This window comes from Salmo salar, chromosome ssa28 (genome assembly GCF_905237065.1).
Source record: "Salmo salar chromosome ssa28, Ssal_v3.1, whole genome shotgun sequence".
Classification (NCBI taxonomy): Eukaryota; Metazoa; Chordata; class Actinopteri; order Salmoniformes; family Salmonidae; genus Salmo; species Salmo salar.
Genome location: NC_059469.1, coordinates 3,164,026 through 3,184,948, shown reverse-complemented (window position 1 = coordinate 3,184,948; position 20,923 = coordinate 3,164,026). Strand labels below are relative to the sequence as shown.

The 20,923-nt window shown below is 44.9% G+C and overlaps 1 protein-coding gene across 6 annotated transcripts in view; it reads left to right on the top strand.

Moving 5' to 3' along the window:
* LOC106589328 (vesicle transport through interaction with t-SNAREs homolog 1A-like) overlaps positions 1-16,291 on the top strand; it is a 171,878-nt gene extending 155,587 nt beyond the window's left edge. For 2 of the 6 annotated variants that reach the window (XM_014179170.2, XM_014179168.2), the window contains one exon: positions 11,845-16,291. In XM_014179170.2, coding sequence (XP_014034645.2) covers positions 11,845-12,432 — 588 coding nt within the window. In that variant the 3' untranslated portion in view covers positions 12,433-16,291. The remainder of the gene's footprint in view (positions 1-11,844) is intronic. The other 4 variants (XM_014179171.2, XM_014179169.2, XM_014179173.2 and 1 more) reach the window with 2 other exon arrangements.
* The last annotated feature ends 4,632 nt before the right edge of the window (positions 16,292-20,923 follow it).

Genomic DNA, 20,923 nt, shown 5'->3' with positions numbered 1-20,923 from the left:
ACAGATCTTCATTGTAAAGGGTTTAAACACTGTTTCCCATGCTTGTTCAATGAACCATAAACAATTAATGAACATGCACCTATGGATCGGTCGTTAAGACACTAACAGGTTACAGACGGTAGGCAATTAAGGTCACAGTTATGAAAACCTAGGACGCTAAAGAGGCCTTTCTACTGACTTTGAAAAACACCAAAGGAAAGATGCCCAGGGTCCCTGCTCATCTGCGTGAACGTGCCTTAGGCATGCTGCAAGGAGGCATGAGGACTGCAGTTGTGACCAGGGCAATAAATTACAATGTCCGTACTGTGAGACGCCTAAGACAGCGCTACAGGGAGACAGGACGGACAGCTGATCGTCCTCGCAGTGGCATACCACATGTAACAACACCTGCACAGTCTCTGTACATCCGAACATCACACCTGCGGGACAGGTACAGGATGGCAACAACAAGTTACACCAGGAACGCACAATCCCTCCATCAGTGCACAGACTGTCCGCAATAGGGTGAGAGAGGCTGGACTGAAGGCTTGTAGGCCTGTTGTATGGAAGGTCCTCACCAGACATCACCGGCAACAACATCGCCTATGGGCACAAACCCACCGTCGCTGGCTCAGACAGAGTCCATGCCCATCTTCCAAAAACATCTGAAACCCTACCTCTTCAAAGAGTATCTTAAATAATCCCACAGCACTTGCCCCTCCCCCCTACTAGCACTGACTTTGCTAATAGTTACTTTGAGGAAAATTTGACTTACTATGACTGAGATATGTGGTTGTCCCACCTAGCTATCTTAAGATGAATGTTCTAACTGTAAGTCCCTCTGGATAAGAGCATCTGCTAAATGAATGAAATGTAAAATGTTGATTCAGTCTTGCCATTTGTTTTCAGTTATTCCGCTTTGTGCAACCAAGGTCCTGCTTGAGTGTGTTTTGTGGTTAAGCGCACACAATGGTCAATGGTATTTGATGGCTCATCTGTAAAAGAGACCTTGGTCTCTGCGTGACTCCGTGTCAAGATAAACGTTAAATGCTCACATTGTGTTTAATTACTATACTTATTTCAAAATAGCTTTTGTAAAAGCTATATTTCTTTACAGAAGAAATGCCTTTCATTTCAGAAGAAATGTGTACTTCCTTGTGCTCTGGGTGAACTATTTGTGCGATAACTGAGGAGGCAACACTCTGTCGTGTGTGTGTGTGTGTGTGTGTGTGTGTGTGTGTGTGTGTGTGTGTGTGTGTGTGTGTGTGTGTGTGTGTGTGTGTGTGTGTGTGTGTGTGTGTGTGTGTGTGTGTGTGTGTGTGTGTGTGTGTTGGGGTTGAGATCACTATGTCAACATTACCCATATCTGGAGACACAGGATGCTGAATGAAGCCACAGGGGGTTTTAAGCAAATATTTGGAGACTTTATTCGAAATGGCAAACAAACACAAAAGGAGTCTCCACACTATTTAATAAAAAAGACGCAGACATAAACACACATTTCCTCATTACTTCTCCTCCGTGGAATCCTAGACAGCCCTATTTTACGACGTAATTAGTTTAAGGCATTGTTTGGAGCGGAGACAGTACTCTGGCTGCTTGCTTAAGCAAACAATGTCACGTGGTACCATGTCGTCAAGTTATTGAACGTTTTAAGATACAACAAGCATGGCAAAAAACTCTTGGCGATGCTTCCGTAATCATCATTTGTCTTAGTCATTTCTGTTTGTTTTTCCCCCATCCTTTTCTGTAATGCTGCGATCCCAAACAGCTTTTTAAAACTCTTATCTATTCCTGATCCAATGGCTTCAAGTTGCCAAATTCCATGAAAGAAGGAATTGGTGTCAAATGTTAATCCTGGCTGTATTCCTACTACCATTGTCAGACCCAATACTTTTACATAGAAAAGCAGCACAACATGCACCTATAGAGCTGACGTCGTAACTTTCCTTAAAGTCTTTAACGAGACAGCCATGTGAACGAATCCACTAAAACCCCATCTATCTTTCTCTTTTCACTCTGTCTGTGGCGGGTATTGTGTGACTGCAACGCAGCATGCAGACATCATAAACCATTGCCCCGGGTCTGCCCTAGAACGCTCAGCGCATCCCTGCTCAACTTCTCCCCCCCCCCCCCTCCTCCTCCCTTTTTCTCCTTTTCTTCCTCACCGTCTCGGTGAAAGCGAATGGACAGCCCATACGGATGATTTATGTGGCCTAATGAGATTTCAATACTGAACAAACAATAAAAATGTATGTGCATCATAGTTTTAGAGGCCTGTGGTTCCATGGCTAATGTCACGCCCTTACAACAGGCCCCGTTAATCCGATGCGCAGCTGGCCCTCCCGTGGAATGCGGCCGAGAGGTTTTGTGTTCGGAAATCTTAGCAAGCGAGACGAAATGGTGAGAAAAGTAATTTATCGGGCTCTGTATAAACGCTGTACTATTCACTATCAACCTCCAGGCTGGAGGGATTCTTGTCTCAATGTCCCGCACTGCCCAGCCACCTTCCCAGAATTCATTTCATCAGTCACAACAGCAGTTGGTGGCAGCGGTGGGACACGTCAGGGGTTAATGCTTGAACAGCAAGTTAGGTTAAGTCTACCCTATTGCTTTGCCAACCACTTAATTCAACCCCATCTATCCTTGCATACAGTATGCTTTTGTAATAATACATTGTACTGTAAAGATTAAGGTATAGAAGTATTTTTTTTTTTTTACATGCAACATCCATGTATGGCCTACATACTCAGTCGTGTGGAATTTGCACAGCAATATAACCTTGCCCTCCAAGTCAAGGCTCCTCTAGGAATCCTGTGTCGGCACACTTGAGCATCGTAGGGGTCAAAATCACATTTCATTTGTCACATGCTTCGTAGACAACAGGTGTAGACTAACAGTGAAATCCTTACTTACGAGTCCTTTTCCAACAATGCAGAGTTAAAGAAAAGATAAAACATAATAAAACATTTAAATAGTGACACAAGGAATAAATACACAGTGAATAACGAGTAAAAATAACATGGCTAAATACAGGGAGTACCAGTACAGAGTCGATGTGCAGGGGTACCAGGTAATTGAGGTAGCTATGTACGGTACATATAGGTAGGGATAAAGTGACTAGACAACAGGATGCATAGACAGCAGCAGCATATGTGCATAAAAGTTAGTAAGTTAGTAAAAGTTATTCCATAAAAATTATTCCGGGTATTTAGAGTAGCAATTTGATTAGCTGTTTAGCAGTCTTGTTTAGTTTTATGGCTTGGCGGTAGAAGCTGTTCAGGGTCCTGTTGGTTCCAGACTTGTTGCACTGGTACCGCTTGCCGTGCGGTAGCAGAGAGAACAGTCTGTGGCTGGAGTCTTCAACAATTTATTGGGGCCTTCCTCTGCAATATGCCTAATTAAATGCCACTACATTAGAAGAAGAAGCCCCATTGTGGACATAGTCAAAAAATGTCCTCTGTCCTTTCTCCAGCTATTTGTTTGTTCCGAGATGCCTATGGGAGATAAGTGAAGTATGCAGGACACACAATGCACATATTATCCACATATTAAAAGGAGGGGGAGTGTAAAGAGGATAGGGGAAAGGGTGGAATAAGGGATGCAAGAAAAGACAAAGGGGGAGCGAAAGGCAAATATGGTGGGAGAGATCATGTGAAGGTGAGGAGAAGGAGAGAAAGTGGTTCAACTAAAAAATAGAGAGGAAGGTAAGTAGAAAACAGAAAAGGGGAACAGGAAGCGAGGAAAGGGTGCGGGGGATCGGGTGAGTGGGGGGAGAGATTGTAGAGAAAGGGAGGTAAGGAAAGGGAGCTACTTTTCTGTCAGGCTGCCAGCTAGGGAAGTGATCTGTGTACCTATCAAAATAAGAGAGAGCCTCAAAAAGCCACCTGTACATTTCACCGGGACAGGAGGCTGCAGCTGCCTGAAACCATTACAGGCAAAAGTTCTTGAAAATTCCAGAAACAGTTGCAAACAAGGTATTTTCTCTCTCTTATTTTGTTTTCCCTCATTCGCTCTCCTCTCTCACTTTCTTTGCCTGGCTCTCTTTTACACGCACACGCGCACACACACACTCAGTGCCCAACTCCTCTCTATATATCTCCTCTCTCTCTCATTCTCTCCCTTTCTGCATCTCATCCTCCCGCCATACCACACTTTCCATCTCCCTCCTCCCCTCCCTCCACCCTCCAACACATTTCCAGGTAGAGGTCCAAGTCCCAGCCTCGGCTGCTGGCCGGGTTGTTAGCCGCCAAATAAAAAATGGATGAACTTGTAGAGCCCCGGTGCTGCTCTCATGCGTCGGTGCGAAGCTCGTTAAAAGAAAAGGAAAGGGTGCTCCGCCATGGAGCGGCTGTGCACCTCGCTCAGACCACAGACTCCAAACGGAGACAGACTCCCTCCCAACCGTGGCACAGAATGTAGAATACAGCAAATAGAGCTAGAGATTGAACAAGCCTGTCGGAGGACGCGTGTGGGAAGGAAAAGAGAGCCCTCACTGTGGTGTATATGAGCATGTACTAGTACCCCCCAAAACAATCACTCCTACTTTCATTAAGAGATCCAGTGGGTAATTACACTGGAATTTGACTAATAAGCTCTTGTGAAAATGATGTATAATAACATTCAGGTACCTATTGAGATTCAGTATTCAGTATTGGCTAGAGTGTGATAGTGTATATAATAACATTCAGGTACCTATTGAGATACAGCATTCAGTACTGGCTAGAGTGTGATAGTATGTATAATAACATTCAGGTACCTATTGAGATACAGTATTCAGTATTGGCTAGAGTGTGATAGTGTATATAATAACATTCAGGTACCTATTGAGATACAGCATTCAGTACTGGCTAGAGTGTGATAGTGTATATAATAACATTCAGGTACCTATTGAGATACAGTATTCAGTATTGGCTAGAGTGTGATAGTGTATATAATAACATTCAGGTACCTATTGAGATACAGAATTCAGTATTGGCTAGAGTGTGATAGTGTATATAATAACATTCAGGTACCTATTGAGATACAGCATTCAGTACTGGCTAGAGTGTGATAGTGTATATAATAACATTCAGGTACCTATTGAGATACAGCATTCAGTACTGGCTAGAGTGTGATAGTATGTATAATAACATTCAGGTACCTATTGAGATACAGCATTCAGTACTGGCTAGAGTGTGATAGTGTATATAATAACATTCAGGTACCTATTGAGATACAGCATTCAGTACTGGCTAGAGTATGATAGTATGTATAATAACATTCAGGTTCCTATTGAGATACAGTATTCAGTACTGGCTAGAGTGTGATAGTATGTATAATAACATTCAGGTTCCTATTGAGATACAGTATTCAGTACTGGCTAGAGTGTGATAGTATGTATGTGTGCATAAGTACTGTTTTTCTTTCGGGAATTACATGATGTCGGGGACTTTTTAAAGTAAATAACATGCAATTAAGGAGCTCTATTTTTTTCAGCTCGTGTGTGTGTGTGTGTGTGTGTGTGTGTGTGTGTGTGTGTGTGTGTGTGTGTGTGTGTGTGTGTGTGTGTGTGTTTAAGAAATCTTATTTAGCTTGAATACACCCTTGGGGCAATGGGCAGAACATGCATACAGAGGGATAAAATCGCTCTACTTCAGGTCAGCCTATTATCCAAGCTGTTAGCCCAGCAGCTGTTTTTTTAATTTTTTTATGTGGTTCTTCGCACACAATTTACGTCTTAACACATGTATTTTGTACAGTATGCTGTTGATGCTGATTTGACTCATTTTACTAGATCCGTTTCATTCATTAGATTGAAACAAGGCAAGTTCTTACAGCTCTTTCCATTGAATCGATCAATTTAAACAGAGTACTTTGAGTGTGAGTGAGGAGGAGGGGTGTGAAGATGGGCAATAGAATGAAATATTTATTTGTATTAGTTCACGATCACAAGCAAACGTGTTAGTCAGGGCTCCCCCCCCCCGCTTTCTGCACCATTTCCATTACTCTAACTATTTGTGAACACATTGAGCCTTCCGGCACCCCTCCCTCCTCCCTCCTTTTTTCCCTCCCTCGTTCCCTCCCTTCTTTTCTCTCCTCCACTCCTGTCCCATGCTGCATATTCCCAGGATTTAGAGAGAAAGAACCAGAATTGGTCAGACAGACATTGATTTTAGTTTTATTGGCCTAGTAGTGGAAAGGAGGGGGGGGGGAAGAATCTCTGGGTGTTAAGTTTGTTTACTAGGGTAGTAGTGATGTTCTGTGGCCGTCTGTCTGTCTGAATGTGTGTCTGTATGTCCACAAGTCCACCTCAGAGAGCCAGCAGAGAGGGTGTGTGTGTGTGTGTGTGTGTGTGTGTGTGTGTGTGTGGGGCTTTAGGGCACACACACACACACACACACACGCGCGCGCACCCACAGTCTCACTGACTCTCACACCATAGAGGTGTATCCCTGGCCTCATTAGGACTGGTAATAAGGGTGTGCTGTGAAGAAAATACACTAAGGGAGAGGGAAAAGAGAAAAAAATAAGAGATTTTAAATTTTAATAACATGGGTAAGATTTTGTAAATCTTTCCTGACAGAAAAGTCCTCATTATTTTCATCTGTCTCTGAGGAGGCTCTCTTCCAGCCTCCTTCTCCGGGTAAACGGACTCTTCTAGGGTTTCTGCGCTCTCTGCTGCTTCTCTCTCGTTTTCATTCTCCAATCCTCGCCCCGCCCCCTCATCCCCCATCTCTTTTATACTTCTCCCTCCTCTTGCCCCTCTCTCCCTCACTTGCATGCATGTACAGCATCACCCGTCTTTGGGCAGTGCCACAGCTGCTTTGCTCTCTAGTGAACTGCTTGGTTGCTTGTTGGAGAGAGAGAGAAGAAAGAGGAGAGAGAGAGAGGAGAAAGAAGAGAGAGGAGAGCGAGAGAGAGAGAGAATGTTGGGGGATCACAGAAGGGCCTCATGAGAAGGTGCGGGGGGGGGGGTGTATAAGGCTTATCCCAAGTCACCTCTCCACCCCTCCCATTCTTTTCTCTTATGTCAAGTGTCAAACACAGAGGATGGATCCGGTTTGATAAGTTCTGTTCTGTCTGGAGATGTGATGTCTCAGAGCTGGATCTGCTCTAAGGTAGAATAAACCATGTTTTTCACACTGAAACTCTCTGGTCAAAGATATGTTTGGAGAATTTTATGATGGCATTATGTGACTTCATTTGAATAAATAAAGCTTGTAATCATATGTGGCTGGTAGACTGAAATGAATCTATTTGTGTGATATATCATCTTTGCAGTGTAGATATCTGTTAGATGGACAACTTTGTAGCAAAAGGTATCATTGCAAATTAGGTCCAGTGGATTATAAAATTGGGGACTGTTACCAATACTATCGCTGACTGATCTGGTTTTTGATTGTGGACTACAGGAAAAGGAGGACCGAGCACGCCCCCATTCTCATCGATGGGACTGTAGGGGAGCAGGTTGAGAGCTTCAAGTTCCTTGGTATCCACATCACCAACAAACTAACATGGTCCAAACACACCAAGACAGTCGTGAAGAGGGCACGACAAAGCCTATTCCCCCTCAGGAAACTAAAAAGATTTAGCATGGGTCCTGAGATCCTCAAAAGGTTCTACAGCTGCAACATCAAGAGCATCCTGACCGGTTGCATCACTGCCTGGTACGGCAATTACTCGGCCACCTTCTCGGCCTCCGACCGCAAGGCTCTACAGAGGGTAGTGTGTACGGCCCAGCACATCACTGGTGCTAAGCTCCCTGCCATCCAGGACCTCTACACCAGGCGGTGTCAGAGGAAGGCCTTAACAATTGTCTGCTACCGCATGGCAAGCATTACCGGAGCACCAAGTCTGTGACCAAAAGGCTACTTAACAGCTTTTACCCCCAAGCCATAAGACTCTTGAACAAGTAATCAAATGACTATCCAGACGATTTGCAATTGCCCCCCCACCCCTCTTTTACGCTGCTGCTACTCTCTGTTTATCATATATGCATAGTCACTTTAACTATACATTCATGTACATACTACCTCAATTAGCCTGACTAACCGGTGGCCCCACACATTGGCTACCCGGGCTATCTGCATTGGTACTCGCCACCCGCCAACCCCTCTTTTACGCTACTGCTACTCTCTTTATATCATATATGTCACTTTAACCATATCTACATGTACATACTACCTCAATTAGCCCGACTAACCGGTGTCTGTATATAGCCTCACTACTGTTATTTTTCAGTCTTCTTACTGTTGTTTTTATTTCTTTACTTATCTATTGTTCACCTAATACCTATTTTTTTACTTAAAGATCGCACTGTTAAGTAAGCATTTCACTGTAAGGTCTACACCGGTTGTATTCGGCGCACGTGACAAATAAACTCTGATTTGATTTCATTCATCCACTTTATGATGGATTGTAGTGAACAATTCAAATGAACACATGACACAGATAGGTGATCCTTGTTTAAGAGTGACTTACGCGTAGATTACTGAGATCATCATGTCGTTGGGCACAGTCGGATATACGTTTGAATGCTCTTTTTAATTCACAGAGAGACAGCTTTGAACTAGCCAAACCAACTGAATATTCCTCCTTTCACACCTCTAGCTTCTCTCTCTCTCTGTCGTGGGGGGTTCCGGGGTTAATTTCACTGGCTGTCAGAGGGCAGGGCTTACGCTCTTTAAAGTGTCACAGACACTGTTTAGTAAATGGATTTAAACATGGCTTAAGTGAATTATGACTCCGTTCTAATCCCTCGCTCCTCTCCTCCGCCCTGGACTCTCCTCTCCTCCCCGTCTGGCAGCCTGGGCGTGAGGGGGTTGAAGGAGTGGCCTGGGGGCCTATTCCTCCCCCTCGGAGGGTGTTTTCAGAGGCCCCTAGCCACCGGTATATTCATCTACATTACTGTAGGCAGGAGAGGGCTCCCCCTGTCCCATGCATTTTACTCATTCATTCAAATGACCTGGCTGGCATCAGACAGACCAGGCCTTGGTCCTCTCCTCCTCTCCAATCCACTTTCCCGGTTTTATTAAGGTGGCATTTCCCATATCCAATGAACTAGACACCCCCTAGTTAGGGATTTCAATAAATGCATATTGTGTTCATATGTAAAAGCGGAAATAAAGTCTAAAATATGACGAGCAATGGGGCTTCAGAGAAATGGACCGAATCTTCCTAAGGCTAAGTGGTAAAGGGATACGGCGAGATTCACGCAATCGAGCCCTTTTTTCTACTTACCCGGAGTCCAATGAACTCGTGGACACCATTATTATGTCTCTGCGTGCAGTTTGAGGGAAGTTAGTTTCGCAAGCCAATGCTGACTAGCGTTAGCCCAATGACTGGAAGTCTACAGGTGCGGTAGCTTCTGACACTAAATGACGGGTGTCGTTTTTAAGGAGAGTATATCTTTTTTTGGTGTAGTGTTAAAAAAAAAGTCACTCTATAGGATACCCCATTATACTTATAAATGCTTTCTAAATTATAATAAATGCTAATTTAGACATTGTATAATGCATGCCTTGTTAATAAATGGTTAGGAATGCTAGAAGACTCATTTATCAGCAGTATAGGCCAATAGCTACACTACTTATAGTTTATTAAGCTTATTAAATACAACTTATTTTAAGGTGGTACTTCCCTATCCCCCTAACCAAGCTTTCGCCAGCCCAAAACTAACTTCCCCCAAAACCCCCCTTCTCTTTCATCTCAACCCCTCCTCCACAGCTGTAAAATTAACTTGCAGCAGGATCCCCAAAACGCATCACATACAGTAACATGCTAGCGTCTCTGTTGGGGCGTTTGCGGGTAAATAATCATGCTAAATAATGAATGGCAATTAAAGCGAGACATGGGGGAGATGTGGCCTAGCTAAACACGCACTGATTAATGTTTCCCCCGCTTTTCCCCGCAATCGGCTCGGCATTATGCAAATGCTGCAGCGCCAGGACCCTATCAGGAGTGGCTAGAGCCACGGAGACGAGGCCCATTTATTCAAATCAATCTCTGATAAACATTGTGAATGGGTATACTCAGAGCGTCAGGGGGAGTGTTATGTCACAGCTAACTTCACTCTCATTGCAAACGTCTTTTCTCGCCCTTACATGTGTAGCCTGCGTGCGCACACAAACACAGCCAGTGACGTGTGTACTGTACAAACATGTTTGCGCACTTTTGCTCATAGGCAGGCGCTCTTAAAATCACTCACGGCACACGCTCCGACACACTTAAACTCTATACAGACACAGGCACGCGTACAGGCAAAGGCTCACGCCGGCACGTGTGCATGTAGAGACAAGTGTTGTGTTGGTGTGTAGGCTGGGGCTCTCAGGGCTGCCGAGCTGTTTCCAAGCTGATGACTCGGGGCCCTGGAGACTCTCTCGATGTCAGGCTGGGACAGGAGCACGGGTCGCGTAGGTCCAGGCTGTGGGCTAGGGATTGGAAATAGGAGTCATAACTGAGGGGGATTGTGAGAGTAGAACATGGGGGAAGGGCTTCATTCTGGAGGCTGGGGATGGAGTATAGACAGCAAGGACTGAGACATGGGGAGGAGTTTAGAGGGTGGGGCTGAAAGGTGGACAGGGGGCGAAGGGGAGTGGACAGGGGGCGAAGGGGAGTGGACAGGGGGCGAAGGGGAGTGGACAGGGGGCGAAGGGGAGTGGACAGGGGGCGAAGGGGAGTGGACAGGGGAAGTGGACAGGGGGCTAAGGGTAGTGGACAGGGGGCAAGGGGAAGTGGACAGGGGAATGTACAAGAGGGGGCCATAGAAGAAGGTGTAAGAAGCTGAAACTCAGGCTGGGATAAGTGTCTGACTATATAAGATCAGTCCAGGACACAGGATAGAGGCAAGAGCAGCTCTACGGCTGGAGTTAAGAGCACACTGCCACTATCCTCAGGCCAGGATAGATGCTGGGGCTGGGGAAGGGGTAGGTAGGGGGTGAGTGAGCAGGCCTGAGTTGCAGCTCCACAGCCCCAGTGATGAATGGCTGGAGCATGGGCCATTCATCTCCTGCTTAGAGCAGTGGACACTGGCCCACCTCCCCCTCCATTCCCTTTCCACTCCCCCTCCACATGTCAGCAAATGTGATAATTCTGTCATTTGTCAGGAGTGACGGAGGGTGGGGAAGTGTGTGGGGAGAGGCACTGGAGACTACTTCTGGGACTACGGACACACACACACGCACAGATAGATACACGTGAACACACACACACACAAACTAACACATCCATTTTGTCTCATTCTCCTCACTACCTCTCTTTGTATAATTTTTTTGTTCAAAGTAAATTTTTTGTCAAGTCTACTTAGGCAACAGTGGGAAAATTGACGCCTCGCAAAAAGAGCGAGGCGTTTTATGGCACATTCCATCAGTAATTCACTGATTTTATTACCTCCAGGAAACTTGTGAGCCACATTTTCCACTTTATTATGAAAATAATGTTTTTAAAGCCTGTCTGCAGTTTTGTGTATGTGTGATTGGATGTGTGTTTACGAGTCTGTGTTTGGGAGATGCTGGAACAAGCAATTGTGCGTGGTGCGCGTGTGTGTGTGCGTGTGTGTTGTCGCTTTTGGATAGCAGTCTTGACAGTAGGAACACTGTGAACAGTAAATACCCTTGTATGAGGCCCTCATGGTACCCATTAAACATGATAACCTCGGAGTTAAGGGCCGGTCATTTTGTTACACATAAATGCATAAAAGTTTGGGCGTGTTTCAAATGTCTCTGTGGATTCAGACAGACTACTGTAACCCCTGGCTAACCCTGTCTTTACCTATTTTTCCTTTTCTCTCTACATCTCTCTCTCTACCGCTCTCTACCGCTCACTCTCTCTCTCTCTCTCTACCTCTCTCTCTCTCTCTCTCTCTCTCTCTCTCTCTCTCTGCAGAATCATCCAGAACCGAGTCCTGGTCTTCGTCCTCGGCGCCACCATCCTCCTCACCATCATTCTGGCCATCTATTTCAATGTGCGAGGGCACTGATCTCCCCCAATGCTCTCTCACACACACACACACACGCACTCCGTCACACACAGACACACAAAACACGCATGATTAATAGCGACAAAAGTGTTGGCTCTGGAGTAATTAGAACAAATGGTGCCCATGAATCACTCTTTCTGGACCCTGACAGGGGTCTCTCTCTCACTCGCTTTCTCTCTGAGACAGCCCCCTCAGTTTCTTTTATTGCTATTGATAATATTCATGGTGTCGTTGTCACTGGACTGTGTTTAGCATTGGAGATCTTTCTTTTCCCTGGGTGGAGAGGGCCTGTAGGGGATTCAAAAAGTCTAGACGGGTTCAACTTCCTACTGTTGTTCATTCGCCACTTTCCATGGTTTGACCTAAGGTGTTTGCGGGTCCCATTGCTATGTGTGTGTGTGTGTGTGTGTGTGTGTGTGGTGTGTGTGAGTGCTTGTATATCTGTACGTGGAGCTTTTCTCTCCCTCTGTCAGACCAACTTTCAACACGTCTAGTCTATTAAGCGCTCGACTCAACTCTTTGTGTGCAAGATTAAGATGGGGGGCCTACTATATGAATTACCCAGCCTACTGGCATGTAGCTCCTAGCTATCCTCTTTATGAACTGAACATACAGCACAGCACAAAGGCCAGTGCCTTCAAATAAGTGGTGGTATTCAGTGTCGCCTTTTTTTCAGCACGGTTGGGCCCAAATATGAGAGATGCATTTGTAAATGGAAGATATATTCAACCTATAGAAAATGCATGAACAAGTTTGCTTCTGTTTTAGCTCAAGGAAGGAGACTCAGGATTTGCTGGGAAATCCCCTTTTTATCCACCCTCCTCACATTACTAACTCCTATCACTGTTATCTGACTGTAAGGGATCTTAATAGTGTCCAGACTCCATTTTGTTTTTACACACAAGACATTAATAGAGAATTGATAATAGTAGGCAACATACTGTACTAACAGGTAAATGTACATACTGTACGTAGAAAAATCATTTGTTGGGGGGGGGGGTTCAACAGCAATTCTGTTTATTTATTTATAAACATTGTTTTAGAATTGATGCTAGATTTTTGGGATTAGCGTTAAAGATTATGTGATACTAAGTGTATATTTTATGAAGTCTATTATAAACATAAACTGACGCAGACTAATCGTCTTTGGCCGGCGAATCACATGACTTGTATAGTATTGTATAGTCCAGGACCAATTGAAACATGGATTGCTTTGATTGTGTGTGAATTCAGACTTGTCATTTTTAATATGAGTGAAATTGCTCTGTTGTCCTGTCTATATTATTGTATTTCTTTTTTTTTTTGTCAAGTTGTAATGATGACAATAATAATGCAGTACTTTTACATAGAGCCTTTTACCCGAAAGTCTTCAAGCTGACAATGATGTTCCATGCTCTTTTTACCAACTCACAATACTGTGTGTTTTAGTCCTTGTTTTGTAGTTAAAAGCCATTCTACTGTTTGTGGACAGGTTAATATTGTTGTATTTTATGTGTATAATCAGAGACAAGGAAAATGTTGGACTGTTGAGGGTGGATTCCAGTGTCCAGTCATGAGGGCTGAATTATGCTCTTATAATGTCACGCACATTACACTCACACAGAAACATACTCTCTCTAAAACCTACACCGGTACCCCCACGTCCACTTCGAACACACAGACAGACTCACAGACAGACAGAAGACCGGTGGTCTCTGCCTGGCTCAGACCAGACGGCCGCCTGCCTCCGTGTGGCAGAACGCCCTCGCGCACGAGAGAGAGGCCATTTGCTATTCTGTTTCAGGGCGAGCGGATTGTCTTATCCTGGAAGCATGCTTGGTGATGGGGGGGGCTTTCTCCGCCACCCCCTCCCAGCCGCCCGGCGGCTTCAAAGGTTCATATTAATGGGCAACAAAATAGTTTGTCTCTGTCCGTCCCATGTGGGGCCAGCCCGTGGAGAGTTATCATTAAGTTGAGGAATAACGAACAAAGAGGAGAAGAAGCAGAAGTGGAAATAAGGAGGTTGAGGGAGGGAGGAGAAATCCCTGCCAGTTTGACAAACCTCATCGGATAAGCACCTGTGCAATTGGTTTTTCCATCAAAAGGAGAAACTGGTCTGTGTGGAGGTCTGTGTGAGAGTCTATACATGGAGGTTGGTGTATATGAGCAAAAGAACGTAATCTTGTGTGTATGTGTCTGCTATTCACCTATGTGTGTGCCCGTCCTCTCTCCCCTGTCCCCCCCCTCAACCCACCACTCCTCCCTCTGTCTCTTCCTCCGTCTCTCTCCCAGCCTGTCAGTATGAGCTGAGTTGTAGCGCTGCTGCAGCCTCCCTTCCGCGTGCGAGCGTGGCTGCGGCAGGCAGCGAGCGCGGCTCTATTTGAAGTTGTAATGGTGTCAAAAAGTCAGGGCTGACTGACAGCCGTCAGTCCCACAGGGCCTCATTAAAAACAGACCCACTTGACAAGGAAATAATTGAGCGCCGGCGACAACTCTGCCTGGGTTCCGTTTAGATGTTTTTATTTTCTTTCATTATTATTTCTGGCTATTATGTTCATTAAGAAATTGCATTAAACAACTTTAGATATGGGGGGTTAACAATTTATGGGGGGGGTATTTAAACAGGAAGCCTGTCGTGGTTCAATGGCTTGGCAGACGCCTGGTATCATCTGCCAGCGTTCTCCTTCTCCTCTCGTTCTTTCTCTCATTCTCTCCGTTTTCTCTGCCCATCCTAGTCTTATCTTTTTCCCCCCATCCCTCTAATACAGTATCTCTACATGCCTCCCTACTTCTCTCTCTCATCATCTCCCACGTCTCTCTATCCATCCATCCCTCTCTCTTTCCTTCCTTCCCTCCCTCTTTCCCTCAGAGCAGCGGGCGCCTTTGGAATATGAAATAGATTATTCATTACCCCCCTTCTCCTCTTTGTGACTGAATTTGGTTTTTGACGAGCGTCTCGCCATGGAGAGGTGGATGAAAACTTGTCAAAAAATAGGTTATATCTTATTCCAAGGGGCAACAATAGCAGCAGGTACAGACACCTTTTAATATTTCATTAAGCCCAGTGTTAACCCTCCTTAAGTGACTGGAGGTGTGGGAGCTCCGTAAAGACAGGGAGATGGGGGGGGGGTGGGGGGGGCATTTGATGTCTAAAGCTTTTTCAAAGCTTCTACGCCTCTGATTCGCTAGACAGGCTAGTCTTTGGGTGTCCTTGGCCATGGTTATATGAACATTGTCTGAGTGGCTGGTGAGTCGTCGTGTCCTTGTTTTGGAGATGTATGTTCTTGGCCATGTGCATCGTTGATTGTAACACAATACCATATAGGCGCATGTGCTTACCAAGGACCCTCTCAACCACAATGCAGGTTAAGCTTACAGCTCCTGGTGTTTGATGCGCAAACCAGGGCTATTCTTCTGAAGATTTGTAAGATGTGCTTCTAAAACCGGTGAAAGGGGGCAAATTGTTCCCCAGGCAAGCCAACCTCTCGGCGGCGTTCCCTTCCAGTACAAAATCCTGCCGTTTTGTCAGCCGTTTAGGGCGGACAGGGATTGTGACAAGGAGCGTTTGAGCCGTTCTTCCTCTGAAGGGTGGGCCTTAAACGGGATAAACAGCTCCAACAGTGGGATCGCGATGGGAGGCAGGCGGGTTTATCTCCCAGAGAGTTTCTGTGAGTCTCAGTGTCCCGCTACAAGGGACGCCTGCCCACCCGCAGACCACGGAGTAGAAATCCACAATGACACCGTTTGACAATACGAATGAATCTGCCTCTGTTTCGACTGTCCACACACATCCATAGACACATTACACACACACACACACAGCCATCTCCACTATCACACGTGCTGGACTAACACCCCCCCCCCTTTTTTTATTGTTAAGCAGTAGAGAGAGAGATATGTCCCCCCTTTGTACATGCCACCAGTCCAAGTAGAATGGCTTTCTTTCTTTACCACCATGAACGCTGTTGTTCATTTTCATGGTGTTTATGCTCACAAGGACATGACAATGACCCTATTCTCTGTGGAAATCACTGGCCTCCCCTTGCGAGTACGTATGTACACGTGTTCATTGATTCAGTGAAGAGATGTCAGCGCAATGGTCGAGAAGTCCTGTTGAGTGCAGTTGTCGGTGTGTGTGTGTGCATTGTGTGCACGTGTCTCGGTCTGTCCAAAATGTCCACCCGTAGCGTAAGTCTTGACGATCAGGTCCATTTAACCCTTCATCCGTAGCTGAACTGTACGCACCATGCTGCTTTTCATCCCTTTTTTGGGCTGTTTAGTTTTTCCCGACACATTTTCTGATTTCTGTAGATGAAGAATGCTTTTGTCGTCATTAAAGCAGTATTGTATTGGGACAACAAAGATGCCCTGTCATAAGTTCCTGTCTTCTTCCCTCCGCCACCTTCTCTTTCTGTCGTTCAACCTGACACTTCGGCAAGGAGAAAGGACAGAGCCTGCAAGTTTACATTTCACCCACCGCTAAAACCACAGTCAAATCCCATGTCTGTATTACCGTCCATTTTGGCTATTACGTGTGGCAGAGGCACACCTCGACTTGCACAGAGAAAGTCCCAACACAGATGGACTAGTCATACAATATGAACATTGAAACACACAGACCAGGTCAGACTGAAGCAGACTAAACTACTGCACGTTCTCCTCCTCTCCCTCTCCCTCGTTCTCTTTCTCTCTCATCACTTTCCCTGTAGTATACTGGCATATCCTTTGAGCTAAAATTAACGCTTTACCACTACAAAGGAATACAGTTGTAACCAGCGCTTTCATTTGCATGATAATGGAGACTTAATATAATGGGCCCAGTAGACACAGTATTAGGTCTCTTAAATATTTGCTTACTATTAGCCTCTCGTTTCGTTAAGCAATGCTTATAATTTAATTAGGATCCTAATAGCTATTATATGAATATATAATGTAGTGCAGTAAACGTTAAAGATACTTTTGCAACATATTTAAATGTAGTAATTTGTTATGGTCCATTGATTTAAATATGTGTTCAGTGGTACAGTGAATGTCATTTCCCAGAAGAATGTTGACAAATTGAAATTAGTGGTCAACGGGAACATTGTCTGTTCACTTTTCAGAGACTAATATTCTTCTTCTGGTCAACCCTGAGACAGAGTGTAATGTAGAGATGGGTTGAGCTAGAGAGAGACTGACAGAGAGGTAAAAATAGAGGGATGGATGGATCAGACTAGGTTGCTGGAAGCCTGGAAGGCAGGCCCTGACTGTTGAGCTAGTTCCATGCTGTACAGTACTTTACTTTGCATATGGTGTCTTACCAGACAAGATTCTAAATTTCCAACTGGGAGGCATCAGTGGAGAAATCACTGTCTTCAAACAACGGCCTGCCATTCATGTTCCCCGTAGCCGGAGATCTGAGCAAACGGTGATAACCTGCGACATCTTTCTGGGAAACGGGGAGTCGATCAGCTTTGATGGAGCACATCCTCTATGACAGGCTACTGAAGAGCTCGCTAATGAACTGGGGGGGGCATCGCTTGCATGGCAGCATGGCGAAAGAAGGGATGGGGGGGGGGATTAGGGATGCGGGGATGGCGATGGGGGTCGAATTGAAGCAGTGAGGCATTTCATATGCATGATTGTCCAAACATAAACATAAGCTCATAAATATACTATGGATGGATGGAGATGAGGACGATAGGATGGTGGGATGAGAGAAAGGTATTGTCTGAATGTTACGCGCAACCCTAGAAAAGGGCAATCGAACCCTCCTCTCCCTGTCCTCTATCCCCCTCCACGCTACCTCCGCCTTAGATGGAGGGTGGTGATTAAATATTCATGTTGTGTCCAATCAGAGAGCTCGTCTGACGGTCTTTCTACACAGGGCAGGAAGTGGAATTGGATTCTAGCGAGGGGGGACCCTGCAGGTTGGCATGAGGGGTCAATTGAATGGGGAGTTCAACAGTACCAGAATCTATTTGATGTCCTCTTATGTCCCCAACCACCCTTCCCTCATTCATACAATAGGATACATCTAACACAGTAAGGAATACCAGCCTGCTTGCTTTTATATGGATATCATGCTCGTTTATCAGTGTTGTAGAATGCAGAACAATATTTGGTTTCAAACTGCCGGCATTTTTCAGTTACTAACTCAAACAGACATCATTCAATGCACTTTCACTGAACACACAGACCCACACATTCTGTCAGTCACGCACGCACGCACACACAGAAATACACATGTTTTTATTAAACACACAGGCACATACATACCCACCTTTATTGAGTTGTGCGGCGTAGGCAACAAAATGCACAACTTTTGTTCATCTCAAGGATTTTCGAACTGCCCAGATGAACAGAGAGCCCATATTGATTTTTCTCCTTGCCACGCAGTGACTGTGATTACCCATTTTCTCATTCATTTTTAAAGACAACTCATGTGATTCTTCCCCTTTTCTCTCTTTTCTCATCTCTCTATCACTCCTATTTTCTAAAGAGTGATTGTGCACTCCCCCTTTCCATGGCAGAATCCCTCCTTGACCCTGAGAATTAAATTATTCTATAGATCACAGCTGTTGAATATTAGGCCTTACAAAAGCGGTTAAATAAAATATGTTCAAATTGTCCAATCCCAGAGGCCACGGCAGAAATTCTAATCAGGTGAGGGAAAGGGAAAGGAGTCAGTGGGGATTATGAATAAAGGGTATCTTTTGGAATTTTACTGGCCGAGTCTGAGAAAGAAAGAGAGAGGACCAAACCTTAATCTCACTCATCAACAATACACTGGAAGGTTCTAGATAACAGCGGGTGGTGGTGGGTTAAAGCTTTTTTTCGAAAGAATAAGGATATTGAGGGTTTTTCGAAAGAATAAGGATATTGAGTGCCTTCAGAAAGTATTGACACCCCTTGACTTTTTTCACATTTTGTTGTGTTACAAAGTGGGATTAAAATTGATTGAATTGTACTTTCTTTTGCCAACGATCTACACAAAATACTCAGTCAAATAAAAAAATGTAACTTGATTAAATAAGTATCCAACCCCCTAAGTCAATACATGCTAGAATCACCTGTTGGCAGCGATTACAGCTGTGAGCCATTTTGAGAAGTGTAATTGTGGCCCGCAATTCGGGGCTTTCCTGAATGTGGGCAATCCTGCATCTGCAGGAAACCGCCTTTATACTTCTATTGGACCATTTTTTTTATTTAGGACAGGCTGGAGGCGGGGACGCTCCAGTACAGTAGGTGGTGTTAATGCAAAATAACGTTGGATGCCAGCCAACGAAAAACCCCACAGAAGAAGGGGCGGGGGCGACAACGGTAGCTAGCTAGCCGTAAATAGGTAGATGGTGTCCTTCGCCTCCACCTGTCAGGCACTGTTTTCCCGCAGTTCTGTTAACGACGGCAGGTGGGAGCGAATGACACTGCGTGTTAGTTAGTTAGCCAGTTAGTCCTAAGGAGGTCTCCAGTACATAGTAGGCGGGAGCGCGGGCTACACTGTGTACTAGCTAACTAACAAACTAGTCGCCATAGCCTCCCATCTGCTGTGATATCGGGAGGCAGGGACTACAGGTAGACCGTTTCCTTCGCCCCCGCCTGTCGGGCACGGTTTTCTCCGGTACACAGCAGAGGGGAGGGGAGGGGCAATACTGCGTGCTAACTAGCAAGCAAGCACATTGTATCGCTAAATAGTAAGCTAGCGCATGGTGTCGTCCCAGCCTGCTGTGCTAGCAGGGGTGACCGGTAGACAGTGTCGGTCACCCAGCAGTTCTGTTAACGACGGTGAGGGCAGGCAGGAGTGAAGAACACTGTCTACTGGTGTCACTGACGCTAGCTAGCAACCACATTCAAAAATCTTACACAAGCATGAAGATGTTGTGTTCGGGGGGGTGGGGTTCCTGCAGGAACCAATGGGATGCTCGAGTGGGTGGGTGTTCATGAAGGAACAGGAATGTCCACAATATTGGTATTTCTAGGTAACTCTTAAGAGATTTGCACTCCAGGATTGTACAATATTTGCATTATTCTTTTAAAAAAATATTCAAGCTCTATCAAATTGGTTGTTGATCATTGCTAGACAGCCATCTTCAAGTCTTGCTGTATATTTTCAAGTCGATTTCACTCAAACTGTAACTAGGCCATTCAGGAACATTCAATGCTGTCTTGTTATTAAACAATAAATTGTATATATGATATATGACAATATTTTAGGTTAACAATAATTCTGTTACACAATTTCTGCTATATCACATGTCTTTGTTTTATTTTCCTCCATATGTAAAATCAGGATTATGGCTCTACTGCCATTCATTCCAATTAGACTGGTTTGTATTTCTCCCTGACCAATATGGCTGCCATTTTCATCCCATTCTGGAACTTCAAGGGTTTATGACATACCCCCTCTAGTAATTTAATAGGCTCTCGATGGTAGCCCCTCTCCCCAGATCGGATATGAACACTTCATAAGCCATGACAAAAAATATTAGAATTACAGGAAATTAGCTGTAAAACTGCCAAATGTTCTCTGTCTCATGGCAAAATGTGTAGAATAGCAGGAAATTAGCTTTAAAAATGCTAAATTCTCAGCCTCATTGCAGAATGTGTAGGATAGTATGAAATGACCTGTAAAAATGCACATGTTCTTCTCTGCCCCATGGCAAAATGTGTACAATTGCAGGAAATTAGCATTAGAACAGCAACTTGTTCTCTCAGACTCATGGCAAAATGTGTAGAATTGTAGGAAGTGAGTGTTTTCCTTTATGGTTATTGCACAGATGTGAAGGCTGAGCCCATACAACCAACATGTAGAACTGTAGTTGAGCTTGACCTTATGGACTTTCCATAGAGGGTTTCCCAGATCTTGTGAGAGGGCCCCGCAAAGCTCTAGTACACCACTAGCACACACACACACATATAATCACAAACGTATTACCCATGTTGATGCTGCCAATATGATGGTCCCTTTTAGCTAAAGGTCTTCAACGGGCCAACGCTGTCTTAACCTGCCATGTCAACCAAACACAC